The sequence below is a fragment of the Penicillium oxalicum genome, chromosome VIII, assembly GCF_001723175.1.
Source record: "Penicillium oxalicum strain HP7-1 chromosome VIII, whole genome shotgun sequence".
Taxonomy (NCBI): Eukaryota; Fungi; Ascomycota; class Eurotiomycetes; order Eurotiales; family Aspergillaceae; genus Penicillium; species Penicillium oxalicum.
Window position 1 is genome coordinate 1,110,850 of NC_064657.1, and position 14,351 is coordinate 1,125,200.

Genomic DNA, 14,351 nt, shown 5'->3' on the forward strand with positions numbered 1-14,351 from the left:
ACACGAGTAGATTCAATATTGTCTAGAGTCTATGAACGATCTGCCTTGTAACTCAAGGTCAAACAAATATATGTGTTCGTTACGAGATCAATCAGTCATACAACACCTGAGTACACAAAATAAGATTCCTAAGCTCACCCATGGTTGGTTGAGATTCTCTAGCGCCTTAGGAACGGTTGTCCAATCAATCTCGTCTATGGTGACTCAGTCAGCTTCAGGTACCGGAGCTCTTGATGCCTGAGGCAGTCAGATTTTGAGCCTCGACTCTCGACTTCCAACATCTTTCTTCGTTCCTCAGACGACAACCTGACCAGCTGATGCTTTGGCTTTCACCCCTTCCATCCGTCACTCTGAGGCGACAAAATCATCAAGGCCTGCAGTTTAATGGACGTGGAAAGAGGGTGCCGGTCAAATTGTGTAAGTCAGAGCCTCGAATGCCTCAACCCAGATTCTTGAGGTCAAACCTGGGGGCAAGATTCAAGATGTGTGGCTGTGTCGCTGACCTGACCTCATATTCCCACAGAGACTTCTTCATTTCACCTGAATCAACACCTACAAATATCTGGACAGTCCTGCCTTGCGGCAATAAATGATACCGATCACAAATTAGCTGTGGATTTGCTAGGGCAGCAGCCTACAGCCCTGTGAAGGCGAACAGCCAGACCCCGGGCCTGCTTCAAGCTCACTATCTCCCCATCGGTGGTCTCAACAAGGGCGGCTGAGCCATTCTTTCGTCTGAAATTACTCGCAACACCCCTCTCCTATTCAGCCCGCCACTGTTCACACAACTGCCCGCGGAGTGACGACTCGGTCCATTGGTAACCTGTCGAGAGCACGTTCCCAAATCGCTGTACTGCAATTACAACACCGGGTGATTTCTACATTGCTGTGTTATCACCGCCAAAACTCATATACTGTGTGCACTCTGGCATCTTCAATTTTCACCTCTTCCAAATCTCATTGTGTTATTGTGCCAGTACACACAGGTGGTCGCCGTGTTGACTGACCTATTGTACTAATTCTACCCGCTTCAAAGGTATATAACCCTGGACCCTACGGACTCTGGAGTGCTTGTGGTCTCTGTTACTCACTGGCCACCTAATAGGCCTGATTCTTGTGTATTCATGATCATCACGTTCAATACCCCCATTTCCTTTCACTTCAGATACCCCACTTCATTGCGGTCCACAGTAGTCTTGCACTTCTTTCCTTCTTTCTTCTCCATAGCACTCTGATTTTTCAGCAACATCGAATATCTCAACCATCATGGAAGCCACGCAGGAATCAACACAACCATGCGCGGATCCTCGCAGAATGGGCCTCGACAATTCCGGGCTTCATGAGCAGGATTTGGCCGACATCATATGCATCCTTCACCCAAACTCTCACGCAGCACATGATGCGGTAGCAGCGACTGCCACTAGGGGCACCCAGCATATTCTCCAGCAGGATGTACTGGATTACGAGCAGTCCGAGACAGCGGCCCTTGACATTGCTCTAAGGTTGTCCTCGCAGGTTTGTGACCTAGGTGTCGGCTTTTGCTTTGGTCGCAACCCTACCCGATGCGATGTTCTCCTCGCTGTGAATGATCAAGCCAAGCGAGTCTCCAACACGCATTTTCGGATCTATCTCACGGGAGATGGTATCATCATGTTACAGGATACCTCGACCAACGGCACGATTGTAGACAACTGTCGTCTTCGAAAAAACCAAAAAGAAAACAGCAGAATGCTCACCAATGGCTCCGTGATTCAAGTGGTGGCCGGTGATCAGGGGTCTGACGAAGTTCGCTTCGTGGTTCGAATTCCGTCACGAGAAGGGTTCGCCCTGCAGTATACCCAGAACATCCTCCGTTACTTTGAACGCGTGCAGAAGGCGGCAGGTGCCTTACAGCTGAAAAATCGCAATGCTCCAACTACTTCTTCCTTGTCATGGTCCGTCGCCAACACCTACGGTATGCATTGGACTGGAGGCTCCGTCTATAACGTGACTGGTCAAATCGGGAAGGGTGCTTTTGCCACAGTCTACAAACTGGCTACCAAACAGCATGGAGCCATCTACGCGGCGAAGGAGTTGGACAAACGGCGCTTCATGAAGAACGGAATTTTGGACCAGAAGGTCGATAATGAGATGAAAATCATGCGAGACTTGCAACACGTAAGTTGTCCCCTCCCAACGCTGATGAAAGTTTGTCCCATGGCATCTTTCACTGACGCTCACTTTTCTAGCCTAATATTGTACAATACATCGATCATCACGAGTACGATCGCTGGATTTACATCATCATGGAATACGTTCCAGGTGGTGAACTGTCCACATACCTTTCGAGTCATGGCAAGATCGCAGAGGACATGGTGAGAACGATCGCCCGCCAACTGCTACGAGCTCTGCATTATCTTCACAAGCGGCGCATCACCCACCGTGACATCAAACCGGACAATATTTTGATCGCGTCTCTGGATCCGCTCCGAGTCAAACTTTCCGACTTCGGCTTGTCCAAGGTTACGCAAGAGGAGACCTTCTTGAAAACTTTCTGCGGAACCCTTCTGTATTGTGCGCCAGAGGTGTATCCCGACTACGAGACATACCGTCGAGGCGAATTCCGCAAGAGACGCCGTCTTGGTGACCCGTAAGTTGCGTGCCTACGCATCATCGTTGGATTTGGCTGATCATTTACTAGACCTCCAAAGACATCTCCGTACAGTCAGTCCGTGGACATGTGGTCTCTCGGTGCGGTGCTCTATCACATACTCTGTGGAGTTCCCCCCTACTCTGGACGTGCAGAAGATCGGGGTGTGGCCATGCTCCGTAGTATCATGGAGTCGGAGGCTGATTTTGACGTCTTGCGGCGTGAGGGCGTGTCAGAAACTGGCGTGGACTTTGTGGCTCGACTGTTGAATCGCGATCCTTTCTCTCGGCCCACAGAGAAACAATGTTTCCAACACCCTTGGATTGCCGATGTTCCTGACGTCGATGAGTACGAAGAGGACGACATATTGACTGATGTGCGCGACGCACTTTCGGTGATAGGAGAAGCCGAGGAGGAGCTTGATGCGTCACAGCTGTCGATCCACGAAGAGGCGGAGTACACCCTTTCTGCGGGCGAAGAAGAAAGTGAGAGCAGTGAAGCTCTTGCCAAAAAACCGCGCATCGAATACATTGCCCAGGACATTCGATACCCATCCCTTCCGAAGATTGAAAGCTTCCAGGATGGTCAGATAGTTGCCGAGACCCATGCCAGACGGCTCTTCGGCGAGGTCACTTCATCCGCCTTGCGAAGTTCTTACTGTCTGGGACACACAGGGTCGTTGGAGGAAGAAAATGACTATGACCACGAGGAGTTCTTATCCTCAGGCGAATCCGTGAGTGACGAACGTAGCGTCTACTCGATCATATCTCTTCCCGAGCATCCAGTCGGAGGAGTTGCGCCGAGCCTCATGGGCGCAGAGGGTCTCGTCGGACGGCTGAACATGAATTCGTCGCACCCTGCTTACCCTGCTCAAATGACGCCGTTTGTGCATATTGGTTCACGACAGACCAGTCCCGGCCTCTTCCCAACCAACGTGTCTACCGACTTGGCGATCGGCCGAGACACCCCGCGTGTAGGGGCTCCGCTATCTTCCAGTGCCAGTGAAATCACTCCAAAGGCGCCAAAAGTCTCGCGTCGGATTGACCTTGAACTGCCCGAGACCGCTAGCGAGCGTTCAGACAGTAGTGCGCCTGTGAGTCGCGCTCAATCTGCGAATCCCCCAGAGGCACAGGCACAGGCGGATTACGATGTGAATTTGGCGACCACTTTGGATGCGCAGACGGGTCAAGTTATTTTGGACCACATGCGGTCTGCAGATGAAGAACCGTCAGAACCCGTTGTTCACAAACAGCCTGACGGTCCTGGACTTGCTCTCAGCATGCCGGCTACGGAGTTCGCCAAGCCTCCCAAGTTGCTGGGCCGGTTGAAGAGCCTGCCAGGGTCGATGCTCGATCTCAAAATCCGCCTAGAAGACCGGATGACTTCGTGGGGTCGGGGCCCCAATGCTACGATCCGCCATCCTGACAATTTGGACGTGCGTATTCCAGCCTACGCTCTGGAAATCACCTTTTGGGCCCCCGGTCTTGAACGGCGCATTGCGGAGGGTCAAGATTGGACGCAAGTTCCCGGTGTGATGGCCGTCCTCTCCACCAAAACCAGCAAGTGTATCTGGGTCAACGATGTCCCCTTGCGCAAGGGAGGCCCCGATGGTCTGCAATTCGGTAAACTCTATACAGGTGATATCATCACTATTTACAAGCACCGAGACAATGGAGAGTTCTTGCAGTTGAAATGTGAATTCTACCACGGAGAGAGCGCCCAGCCTCGACCGGAGGGCGAGACTGGTTTCGTGGTGCGCCAAGCTCTCGTGAGCAAGTCCGACAGCTCAAACCGCCAGCCTGTCCGATCACAGCGTTTAAAGACGGCTGTCTGAGAGTCTTGACGGAAATTTCAATGGAGCTGGTGGATAGTACGTGTCAGGCATGTTGACGCTGAAAGCTTGCGGTTCGGGCACGCACACATTTCAATCTTCTATCTGGTCTCTGATTTTTGACGTTGTAATGCTTCTTTCCCCCGGAAACAGATTGACCAGCACCCAATGTATTATGAATAACATCCTCAAATGTTACTTTTGACCCGTAGCAACCTTGTGCCAACCATGTGGAGGGTAGTTCCCAGGTGGGCTTCGTCCGGATGCGGCCACCCGCCAAGTCGTGGAAACACAAATGGGTGATCTTCTATCTCACTCAGCCTGGACCATAACAGATAGAAAAAAAAAGCTTCCGAAATAATAATCCTGTCTTTTTTCTTTAGTTGGAATGGTCGGGCTCGACACACTCGTTGCCACTGGCCATCGCTCTACAATCGAGATGGAGGGAAGAATTGTCGGGTGTTTTTCGACGTCACAGCATTTTCGACGCGGATGAGCAAGAACTGAAAATTGTAGCCGTCGAAGTAACTCCCACGCCACATCGATCAAACAAGAATTCGTATTATGCCGCGTGTCTTTGAGACTGATTCATGCTGGGTCAACTGTTCCACACTTTCCCTGTAACGGCCATCCAGGCTGTGTGGGTTGGGCCTGCCTTCCAAGTACGTGGAGGTACCTTTTCTGTTTGCGGCATCACCGACGCAGGGAGGCATCCTCTCCACCAGAATCTGCCACGGGATGAAACGCCCCTTGAGGATGGACCGGGTCTCGGTCAAATCGTGGCTTCGATGTTACTCGTACCTATTTCTCAACTCCAGCCCTGAGCTGCTCTTGCTGAACCTGTGGTCGCGCTCTCTCTCAGTCATCCCTTCCCACTGCCGCGTCGTGCCTGTCTGTGGTCATCTACGCGGTTTTCTCGTCTAGGACTCTCGAGATCAGCGCCTTGCCAGCTGTGAGCGGTGGAATTCTCACAGTGCAAACTTGTGTAGAAAGGTGCGGTTTGTCAACCCACTCTGAAGAAATCATCCGATTGCCAAGTCGACATCTCCCACTCCCATCGATCTCGTCCAACGCCAGCCCCGATGTCATTATCGCGATCACCCTCTCCCCATCGGGGTGGAGGGTGGTCCAGCCCAGGCTTGACACCTGGCAGCGGTGTCTCTTCTCCGCGTGGATTCTCGCCCATGGCCAGGGCTTTCGACGGTGTCTCGTGGAATGCGGCAAAAGTCACGGACGACGATGCGCGCAAGTACCCATCTTTCACCACGCGTAACAATGGGTTCTTTTCGCGACAAAAACGGAGAATCTCTGCGCGAATCCCGAGCTTTCGTGGGAGGGCGCCGGGTAAAGGGTATGTTGACAAGGATGTTTATGGCCGAGGCGTGTTACATCCTATGGGTGCCTGGAGGTCTCTGGGCCTGTCAGCATGGTTCAGAATAATCTTGCGACGCGGGAAAATGAAACTTCTTTTGGGGCTTTTGCTCCTCTGGTTGGGTTACTTGCTTCTTTGGTCAAGTGAGTCATTCGTCTCAGCATGTCGCACTGTCGCACTATGTGCAGCAATATCAATCAGGGGAAAGGCCTAACAGTAGCTCTGCTTTAGCGATTGTTCAACTCTGCCGTGGGTCACCACTGGGTGGAGGATCTAAATTCGTGATTATCCTCGCATCCAATGTCGAGGGAGGCGTCATGGAATTGAAGGGCGCACGCGAATGGGCTGTCGAGCGGAATAGCATTCGCAACAAGCGCAAGTACGCCAACCGATGGGGATATAAACTCGAAATCGCCAACATGCTCGCCAAGAAACGCTACTCTCATGAATGGCGCGAGAGCTGGGAGAAAGTGGACGTGATCCGTGAAACGATGCGGAAGAATCCCCAAGCTGAATGGTTCTGGTGGCTGGATCTCAACACGTGGATCATGGAGTCTCGCACCTCGTTACAAGATCACATCTTCAACAATCTCGAGTCTCACGTCTATCGCGATATCAACGAGTACAATCCATTGAATATCACGCATCCACCGCCAGAATTCTATCTCGATGAGCTTGAACGAACACTCGCCACCGACAGCGGTGCGGAGACCCTTCATCTTCTCTTGAGTCAAGATTGCTCTGGGTTCAACCTGGGCTCATTTTTCCTTCGTCGCTCAGTCTGGACTGAGCGCTTACTCGATACCTGGTGGGACCCCGTCATGTATGAGCAGATGCACTCACGATGGGAGCACAAAGAGCAAACCGCACTCGAATACATCTACCAGAGTCAGCCCTGGGTCCGCAATGGTGTGGGCTTCCTACCTCAGCGCCGAATCAATTCGTTCCCACTCGGTGCCTGTGGCGATGAGAACAATCCCGCATTCCATTACCAAGAGGCGGATCGGGACTTTGTGGTCAATATGGCTGGGTGCATGTTTGGACGGGATTGCTGGACAGAGATTTATACGTACCGTGCCATCAGCAGGGAGCACAATCGGTCGCCCTGGGATGGGGTTTACAACTGGATCAATTCTGCTCGCGCACAGCTCTTTGGATATGTGCCGGAGGTGGAATGAGTTCTATTTCGAGAGAATGGTTCTGCATTTGACTTTTTCTGCGTTTGTTGTATTGTGGTTTTTTGTTTTGAATTATTCCCGTCTTCCTGGCCAGGAAGATTCCCAATTAGGATTGCTATAGAATTAGTATTTATAGACACTGCAGCGTGGATCTGTGACCGACGATGGACGAGAGGCCAAAATTAGACACTTTTATTGTTCTCGAGATGAACTTTTCATGGTCCTTACACTATAATGTTGGTTCACAATCCTGGCAAACGCTCTTTTGAGTACTGCCGCTCTTGAATTTGCAAGCTTGTAGACTGTATCTTGCGAGGTGATACGGGACAGACGATCTGTCACGGAAATGGATGTGAATATGGTACCGTTATTCGCGGCAATATGTCGACGCGAAAAGGAATCTCAAGTTTTTGGCTCGTCCTTTGAAACCTAAACATACTATAGCGATATTTCTCCTAAATTTCCTCTAGCTAAACTTTGAAAACATCCTCCCCCACTCCTCCCCAGAACACCCTCAATTAAACGTCAAAAAAGTACAATAGAGATACAAGTGGTGATTGTCACTAGTTTGGTGATGGATGGAATGCCCCCCAGAAACACGTGACACTCGCCTCCAAAGTAGCACTTTTTGCTTCCCTCCACCGCCCAGATATCCAACCAATCACCGCCCCGATCACGACCACCTCCGAACCGACTCTCATCGGCCTCGACATCCAACAGCCCTCAACCTCAATTCGGATTCCCTCATCGGCCTCCAGTCCGCTTTCGCCCACCCTCAATTCCACTGCCCAGCCCAACCCGCCAGGCCTTCAATTACACGTCCTGTGCCCATTTCACTCGAGAATTGAAACACATTCATCTATTCCGACTCGCTCATCCCCATCGTCCACCATGCCAACTCCCGAATCCGCCGCATTCCTCGCCAAGAAGCCCACCGTGGCTCCGACCTACGAGGGCGTCGACTTTGAAGACAACGTTGCCCTGCACAATGCCCGTGATGCGATCATTCGCGAGCAGTGGGTGCGCAGTATGATGGCTCGGTTGGTGGGTGAGGAATTGGGCAAGTGCTATGCGCGTGAGGGCGTGAATCACTTTGAGAAGTGTGGTGTGCTGCGAGGTGAGAATCTCTTTTTTCTTGTTCTTCTTATTTTGGAGGGGGGGCCTTGTTTCGTAAACAACCTTGACGGATCTAGCTTGCGAGACTCGAAAGGTCAATCTTGGGGGTTTGAGTCTGGGCTGAGGTCCAGTGGATGGAAGACTCGATTGTGAAGGGAGAGAGAGAGATAGGAGAGAGAGAGAGGCGCTAATACATATCCTATTTGCAGAGAAGTACTTTGAATTGATCAAGGAGCGCAAGGTCAAGGGTTATCTTGGACAGGAGAAGAACTATTTCTCCGGCGAGTCTGGCAAGTCTGCTTAAATGGGGCCACGTCCTCATTTGTGAATCGTGGGGCTTTGAGGGGGTGGTTCTTGGAGAGTCTCGGTACTTTTTGTTTTTGAGATGGAGGAGCAACGGTTCGTGGAGCGATCTGTTCGCGGTGAACGGCATTTATCGTCAAGATGTACCTGAAGCTCTTTGCCGAGACCGCACGCTTATAGCAGGTGGTGTTGTGATCATGACTTCAAGACTTTCCAGATTGGTCTTATCCTCAGAGCGTCCGTCAAGAGCTATGATTCAGTTTTGGTTCTTTTTACTTGGGAAAAGCTGAAGACAGGGAAGGAGAGGTCGGTTTACCCTCTCTCTTCGTTGTATTGTACATATTAGATATCATTGTCTGGTCAATTTCATTATTTTTTTTGTTCGTTTCAAAAAAAAGTATATCTCATGCAGCCCCTTAGGTCTCGCATAAGATATCCGTTGACGATAATAGAAGACTCGGCCGAAGACAAAAAAAACCACTGGTCTGAGCGCGACCTATCTGGACGGCCGGTTGTCTTCATGGAATGCGATTGATATTGAGAGCCAGCAAGGCAAATTGATTAATAATACACGTTCGAAGCAGTTTGGCTGCGATCCGGATACGCTCCGGGAGCAGCTGAACCGAGTTGCTCCTCGTCGCTATCGTCCGGGTCGCTTCCAAATCGCATATTGATGCTCTCATCTGGCGGTCCTCGCATACGCATGAGTTGCTCCTCATCCAAAGCAGCGGGCTTGAACGGTGCAGGAGGCGTGTGGATATCTCGACCAGATGGAAGATTGGCCAGCAATGGTGCCGAGGGAGGGACTATTTGAGTATTGATCTGCCCGTTCATCAGTTTTGCTAGTTCACCCATCTTCTAGTGAAGCCGGATCAAAAGGGAGAAACAAAAGAGAGGGCAAAAGAAGAAATACTCACCGTGTCATTCATCTTCATCCATTTCGTCTCCAACATGGTAATGACGCGACCTTCCTCATCACGACCGGCGTCATCGCCAGCCTCGAGATTACCCTTGTCGCCCCGCCCCGCGCCAGCATCTTTCCCAATCTTCTTCTCCTCTCTTCGCTCGCTCCATTCCCGTTTCAGTCGAGAAAAGCCGCCTTTCCCAGAAGAACCGGAGACTTCATCCTGCCCAGATGAATGCGAGCCTGCACCGGGCCGAAGACCCAGCGCAGACCGCGCAGCTTGCAACCAAGCTATCCCCTCGCCCGTCTTCCCAGCCAACTCGGCATCAATTCCAAAGAATCGACAAGCACGCGCACGCGCAACTCGTCCCAAAACACCCGCATATCGAACGATATCTTCGTCGACCCTCCCTTGCTTTCCCGCGCCGCTGGACCCGACCGCGCTCAGTCCCGCCGCAGCTTGCTCGGCGTACTCGGCAGCGCGAACGCACAGTCGCGCAAACAGCAGCGCTCTCACTTTGGGAATCTCCGGCGCTCGCACCATCCATTCCCGATCATTGGGATTTCGTGATTGAATACACGCTGTTACGTAGGCATCATCTTTCAAGACGGCTAGCAGTGTAGCCTCGGACAGAGCCAATGCCGATAGCGCCGATTGCGTGGCAGAGTCGACATCAGGCACCGAAGTACTCGGGCTCGTCGGGTCACCCGGCGACGTAGCTAGTAGGGTATGCACTGAGCCCGCCTGGAGCAGGTTTCGCGTGGCATTTTGAACCGCGGCCGTTCGCTGCTCGGGGGCTTTGGTTTTCGGCGCATACAGAGATTCGAGAACTTCGGCGCGCGCAAGTCGACTCAGGACATATCCCAGCGTGGTCAACGTGAATGCGATTTCGAAATCAATGCCCTGGCCAGCCGCGCGACCCCCACGCGGTCGATCCGATTGTGCACCAGGATGACTTGACGCCGTGTGGACGGAAATGACACGACCAGAACTTGCGGAAAGCGTAGCCTTCCATGCGGAATGAATCTCCGCGTGAGGAATGACCTCGATAAGTTCTCTGTTGGTTTGCTCTGACCCTGGAAATGAGGTGAAGTAATTAGCCTGCAGAGATTGCCCAGACAGTCCCTGCGAGATGGCGGACAAGTATGGGATATATTCGTTCAACGCGGCCAGAACGGTAGGGAGATGCGCATCTTGTCGCGGACCGCGGGGCAGACGCTTGTGAGCCTTGAGGGCGAGACGAAGGGCATGTCGGGCCGTGGATGCCGACTGCGGGAGTGAGGGATGGGTAGGAGAACTGATAAATGTTTGAAATGAGAGTGGGGAGGTCGTTGGCAAAGTGAATGCGAAAACCATGGTGAGGAAATACTCAACCTTGCAGGTCCAAGTTTGCGAACGCGGGGAAGAGGCTCGGAAAGATTGAGGGGAACCTAAGGCGGAATCTGATGTCACTGACAGCCAAGACACCGCGGCGGACTTGGCAGTTGGTGCGTCCGCTCAGATGGATGGATGCTTCGGCGTATTCATATTTTTGTCGCTTACACCACTGTACTGGCTCCTTCTTTGCCATGCTTGCGAACGTGGCATTGGAGCAAGGAAGAAGTTTTGCATAGCGTAGGCCGGACGGTAGTACCACCTAGGAGATTGTCCAGGGATCCATTCCTAGGTATTTCGCGAGGGCTCAAGCAGACGTAAGGTCGACATTTTCAGAGCCTGACCAACCGGACCGTATTATGTGAAGCTCACGTAGAATTGAGTTAAAATTAAAGAAAGCCTCACAACCAGTAATGATTATCCAGTACCGAGAACAATATACATTCATGCCCATTCTATATATACAGACGGGTGAAGATCAAGTACCGAGATCGAGATATAATATCAACGTGAAGGACCACAACTAGCGATTTGACAGCCCGACCCACCTTACGAGTCGTGGCGGTAGAGACGTCTGCCTTGCCATTGTAAATACACAGTTGGGAAGAAGCTACAACCCATGATGAGCGCCGTCGCGATGCCGGAGCTGTTGGCCACGCCGACGCTTTCGAACATGGAGGGGAACCTAGGGCACGAATTAGCTGTCCGTTCTTCTCCTCAATCCAAAGGAATCTTTACACCTTCTTTCCTTGTTTCAAGACGGAAAACATACCAGAAAGGTCCAATGAATCCCCACGTAGATCTGACAAAGTTGATGAAGACACCCACGCTCCCCGCATCTTGGGGATAGGTGTCCACTGCATAGGTAGTCATCACGGTAGTGACCACTTGATTTCCAAACGCGGCGATACCGGTGCCTATGATAGGCTTGATGTTCCATTGCCCAACGGTCGCGTGCTCGGTGCACACGAGGAACACAACCATGCCGGCGATGGTCAATAGGAAGCCAATGTAACTCAGCCACAATCGGTATTCAGGCTCGGGCTTTCGTCCAATTTTCTTGGCACGAGCGTTCATCCACATGTCCGACATGAAGCCGCCCAACTGTTCGCCCAGAAGGGAACCGATAATGAGACCGAGGAACTGCAGGCCGAGTTGTTGAGCGTTGAGTTCAAATTTCCTCTGCAGAAGCTGTGGCACTTCCACGGAATTGAGAACCGACGCAAAGAGGAAAATCATGGAGTAGGCAATGGTGGCAAGCAGGACGGGGATGTTGGTGAAGAGGGTCAATGGATGATAGAACTCGGACACCTTGATAGGAGTCGGATCAATTCGTCGCAGAGAGAGATACTCGCGCTTGAATGCTGACGATTCGGACTGGATGTCCACGCCGATGTAGCGGGTCTCGGGACCGAGGAATAGGTACAGAATGGCCTGGACTCCATTTGTCTGTGTGACAAGATATCCGTGTGAGTGGTGATACAAGATCTTCCCCCCCAGAAGATTTGTGGCGCGGGTGTATGCCAATAAAGAATCGATTTGCACTTACAATCGCGAGAGCCCAGTAAATCCAGCGGTAGTCCACACGCTGAGCCGCAAACCCAAATATGAACGGCCCAATCGGAACACCCAAAGTGACCATGATGGTCCAGATACCCATGTATCGCGCTCGCTCGTGACGAAAGAAGGTCTCGGTTACGACACCACTGCCGATCGCCATGGCAGGGGATATGAAAAAGGCCACCAGAGCACGACATGCCGCCATCGAGGCATAATCAGGACTCTTGGCACAACCAATGTTGCATGCGCAGCTGAGGACCAACGATAGGAGGAAGATCGGCCGTCGTCCATATCTGTGCGAAAGGGGCTTCCACAGTAAAGGAGCGCCGCCGAGGATGGCAATCTGCAACGATGTCAAGTAGCTCACTCGCTGAATCGAGACCCCAAGATCAAGAGCTATGTCTTCGTAGGCGGCGATAATAGCTGCAGCAGTGAAAGTGCCCATGCAGGCATGGAAAGCTACGAGAGCAAGATTGGCCGTTTTCTACACCGACACATGTGAGCAAAACAACCGTCCGTTGTGGCCGCAGACCAAGTCGGTTTGTCAGCGCTCACCTTCCATAATGCCCAATTGTATGGATCTGCTGGGTCTGTGCTGGGAATAGGATCGAGGTCCAGTGTTCCGTGCCGTTGAAGCAAGTACGCTTTGTGTGAATCCGAGAGCGTCGCAGCGGGATCTGCCCCCATAGCCATCCCCTTTTCTTCCACATAGTCGGCTGAAGACTTGGGAGGTGTCTCAGCGGGAGTCTGTCCGTCCAACGACATGGTGGGCAAGATGAATGGAAAGAGGAGAAGGGTGAGGATGAACAACGACAGCCCTGAAACAAGCAGGTGTTGAAGAAGAAGAATATCCAAAAGAGGCGAGAAATATGCTTATTCAATCCTTCCACCCCCGCGTTCATACAATTGGACGTGGGGTCAAAGACCTCTGGGGTAGTCGGATCTCCCAGACTCGGCAAATTTTCTTACAACACCTGCACACCAACGCACCCCAGAAATGGTATGGAGATCCATATGACAGCCACGGTCTTTTCCCACCGGTCCCGAACGTCCAAGAGCAGGGAGCCACTGGCTGCCAGCAATGTAATGCAGCTCGTACATAGCTCTGCAACATCACAGACAATCCCCACGAGGTATGCAAATTCCTGGTCACGGTACGAGAGTCTGACATAACAATTCTGCACGGGAAGCCTGCTGATTCCGTCTGCCGACACAAAAATATACTCTGAGTTATATCAAGATCATAGGCAGACTAGCCGAGCCCAGGCTGCTGGAATGAGCAGAGAAGATATCCGAGGAGTTGTCCGATCCACCGCGGTTCCACCGGGCGCCTCGCTTCCCCTGTTCAACTGCCGATGCCTTGTCCCGAGATCCCGAATCTGGAACGGGCAGAGGGCGGAAAAGCGCAGCTCAGTCGTAGTCACAAACTCGGAAGAAAATGACAGGACCAGCCAAGTCGGGTGGCGCGGGATGGCGAGGATTGGTAATCGTGCGCGTGAACGTCGGTTGGATGACTGGGCCACTCGTGAGTCAGGTCAAAGCTTGCACCTCCTCGGATAGTATTCTGTGGCCATCGCTGGAGTGATGGTCTCGAAAATGCTGGAGGGGATCATCATCGCGAAAACACCTTCAAGCTCAAGTGGCATTCGGTGGGTGGATTTGAGGATTTCTTTCGATCATCGTCCTCTCTGGTTTCCACCTCCAGGGGGCCTGGGGAAGAGAGACTGGAGAATGAGGGAGGCCATCCGGGGTTGACTCCACTCAGGTGCCGAGCATATCAACCCAAAGCTTCCTGTTCGTTGCTTCATCGCAGGACCTCGGATGGATCCACACCGTCCGCTTGAAAGCATCGGGAGACGGGGCACTACCGGAGAACAGCCGAATGCGGTTCAAGGTTCTGCCGCTGCTGGTGTGGTTCGCATGACAGCGTGACGCGCGGCTTAGTTCCCAGCAACGACATTCAGAGCACAATAGTGAGTGCCAATCTACGTGGAAAAAGAAGCATCAATGTGCAAGAGAAGAGCTGAAGAACACGGTGACGTTGGACTAATATTGTGCCTCGCCGATTCCAAAATAATGCGGA

General features: G+C 52.1%; 5 protein-coding genes across 5 annotated transcripts; 3 read left to right on the plus strand and 2 right to left on the minus strand.

Moving 5' to 3' along the window:
• Nucleotides 1-1,266: 1,266 nt before the first annotated feature.
• POX_h09692 (uncharacterized protein) lies at nt 1,267-4,463 on the plus strand (the record flags this gene model as incomplete). Its single annotated transcript, XM_050118441.1, has 3 exons — nt 1,267-2,157; nt 2,229-2,629; nt 2,681-4,463. The coding sequence occupies 3 exons, from the start codon at nt 1,267-1,269 to the stop codon at nt 4,461-4,463; spliced, it is 3,075 nt and encodes a 1,024-aa protein (XP_049965228.1).
• A 1,079-nt stretch (nt 4,464-5,542) lies between these two features.
• On the plus strand, nt 5,543-7,010 carry POX_h09693 (putative alpha-1,6-mannosyltransferase MNN10; the record flags this gene model as incomplete). Its single annotated transcript, XM_050118442.1, has 2 exons — nt 5,543-5,975; nt 6,064-7,010. 2 exons carry the CDS (start codon nt 5,543-5,545, stop codon nt 7,008-7,010), a joined length of 1,380 nt encoding a protein of 459 aa, XP_049965229.1.
• Nucleotides 7,011-7,901: 891 nt separating this feature from the next.
• On the plus strand, nt 7,902-8,430 carry POX_h09694 (NADH-ubiquinone oxidoreductase; the record flags this gene model as incomplete). The annotated part of the gene is made up of 2 exons (XM_050118443.1): nt 7,902-8,127; nt 8,336-8,430. The coding sequence occupies 2 exons, from the start codon at nt 7,902-7,904 to the stop codon at nt 8,428-8,430; spliced, it is 321 nt and encodes a 106-aa protein (XP_049965230.1).
• Nucleotides 8,431-8,990: 560 nt separating this feature from the next.
• POX_h09695 (pH-response regulator protein palC) lies at nt 8,991-10,690 on the minus strand (the record flags this gene model as incomplete). Its single annotated transcript, XM_050118444.1, has 2 exons — nt 8,991-9,287; nt 9,347-10,690. 2 exons carry the CDS (start codon nt 10,688-10,690, stop codon nt 8,991-8,993), a joined length of 1,641 nt encoding a protein of 546 aa, XP_049965231.1.
• Nucleotides 10,691-11,257: 567 nt separating this feature from the next.
• On the minus strand, nt 11,258-13,033 carry POX_h09696 (uncharacterized protein; the record flags this gene model as incomplete). The annotated part of the gene is made up of 4 exons (XM_050118445.1): nt 11,258-11,393; nt 11,481-12,157; nt 12,258-12,752; nt 12,824-13,033. The coding sequence occupies 4 exons, from the start codon at nt 13,031-13,033 to the stop codon at nt 11,258-11,260; spliced, it is 1,518 nt and encodes a 505-aa protein (XP_049965232.1).
• Nucleotides 13,034-14,351: the final 1,318 nt, after the last annotated feature.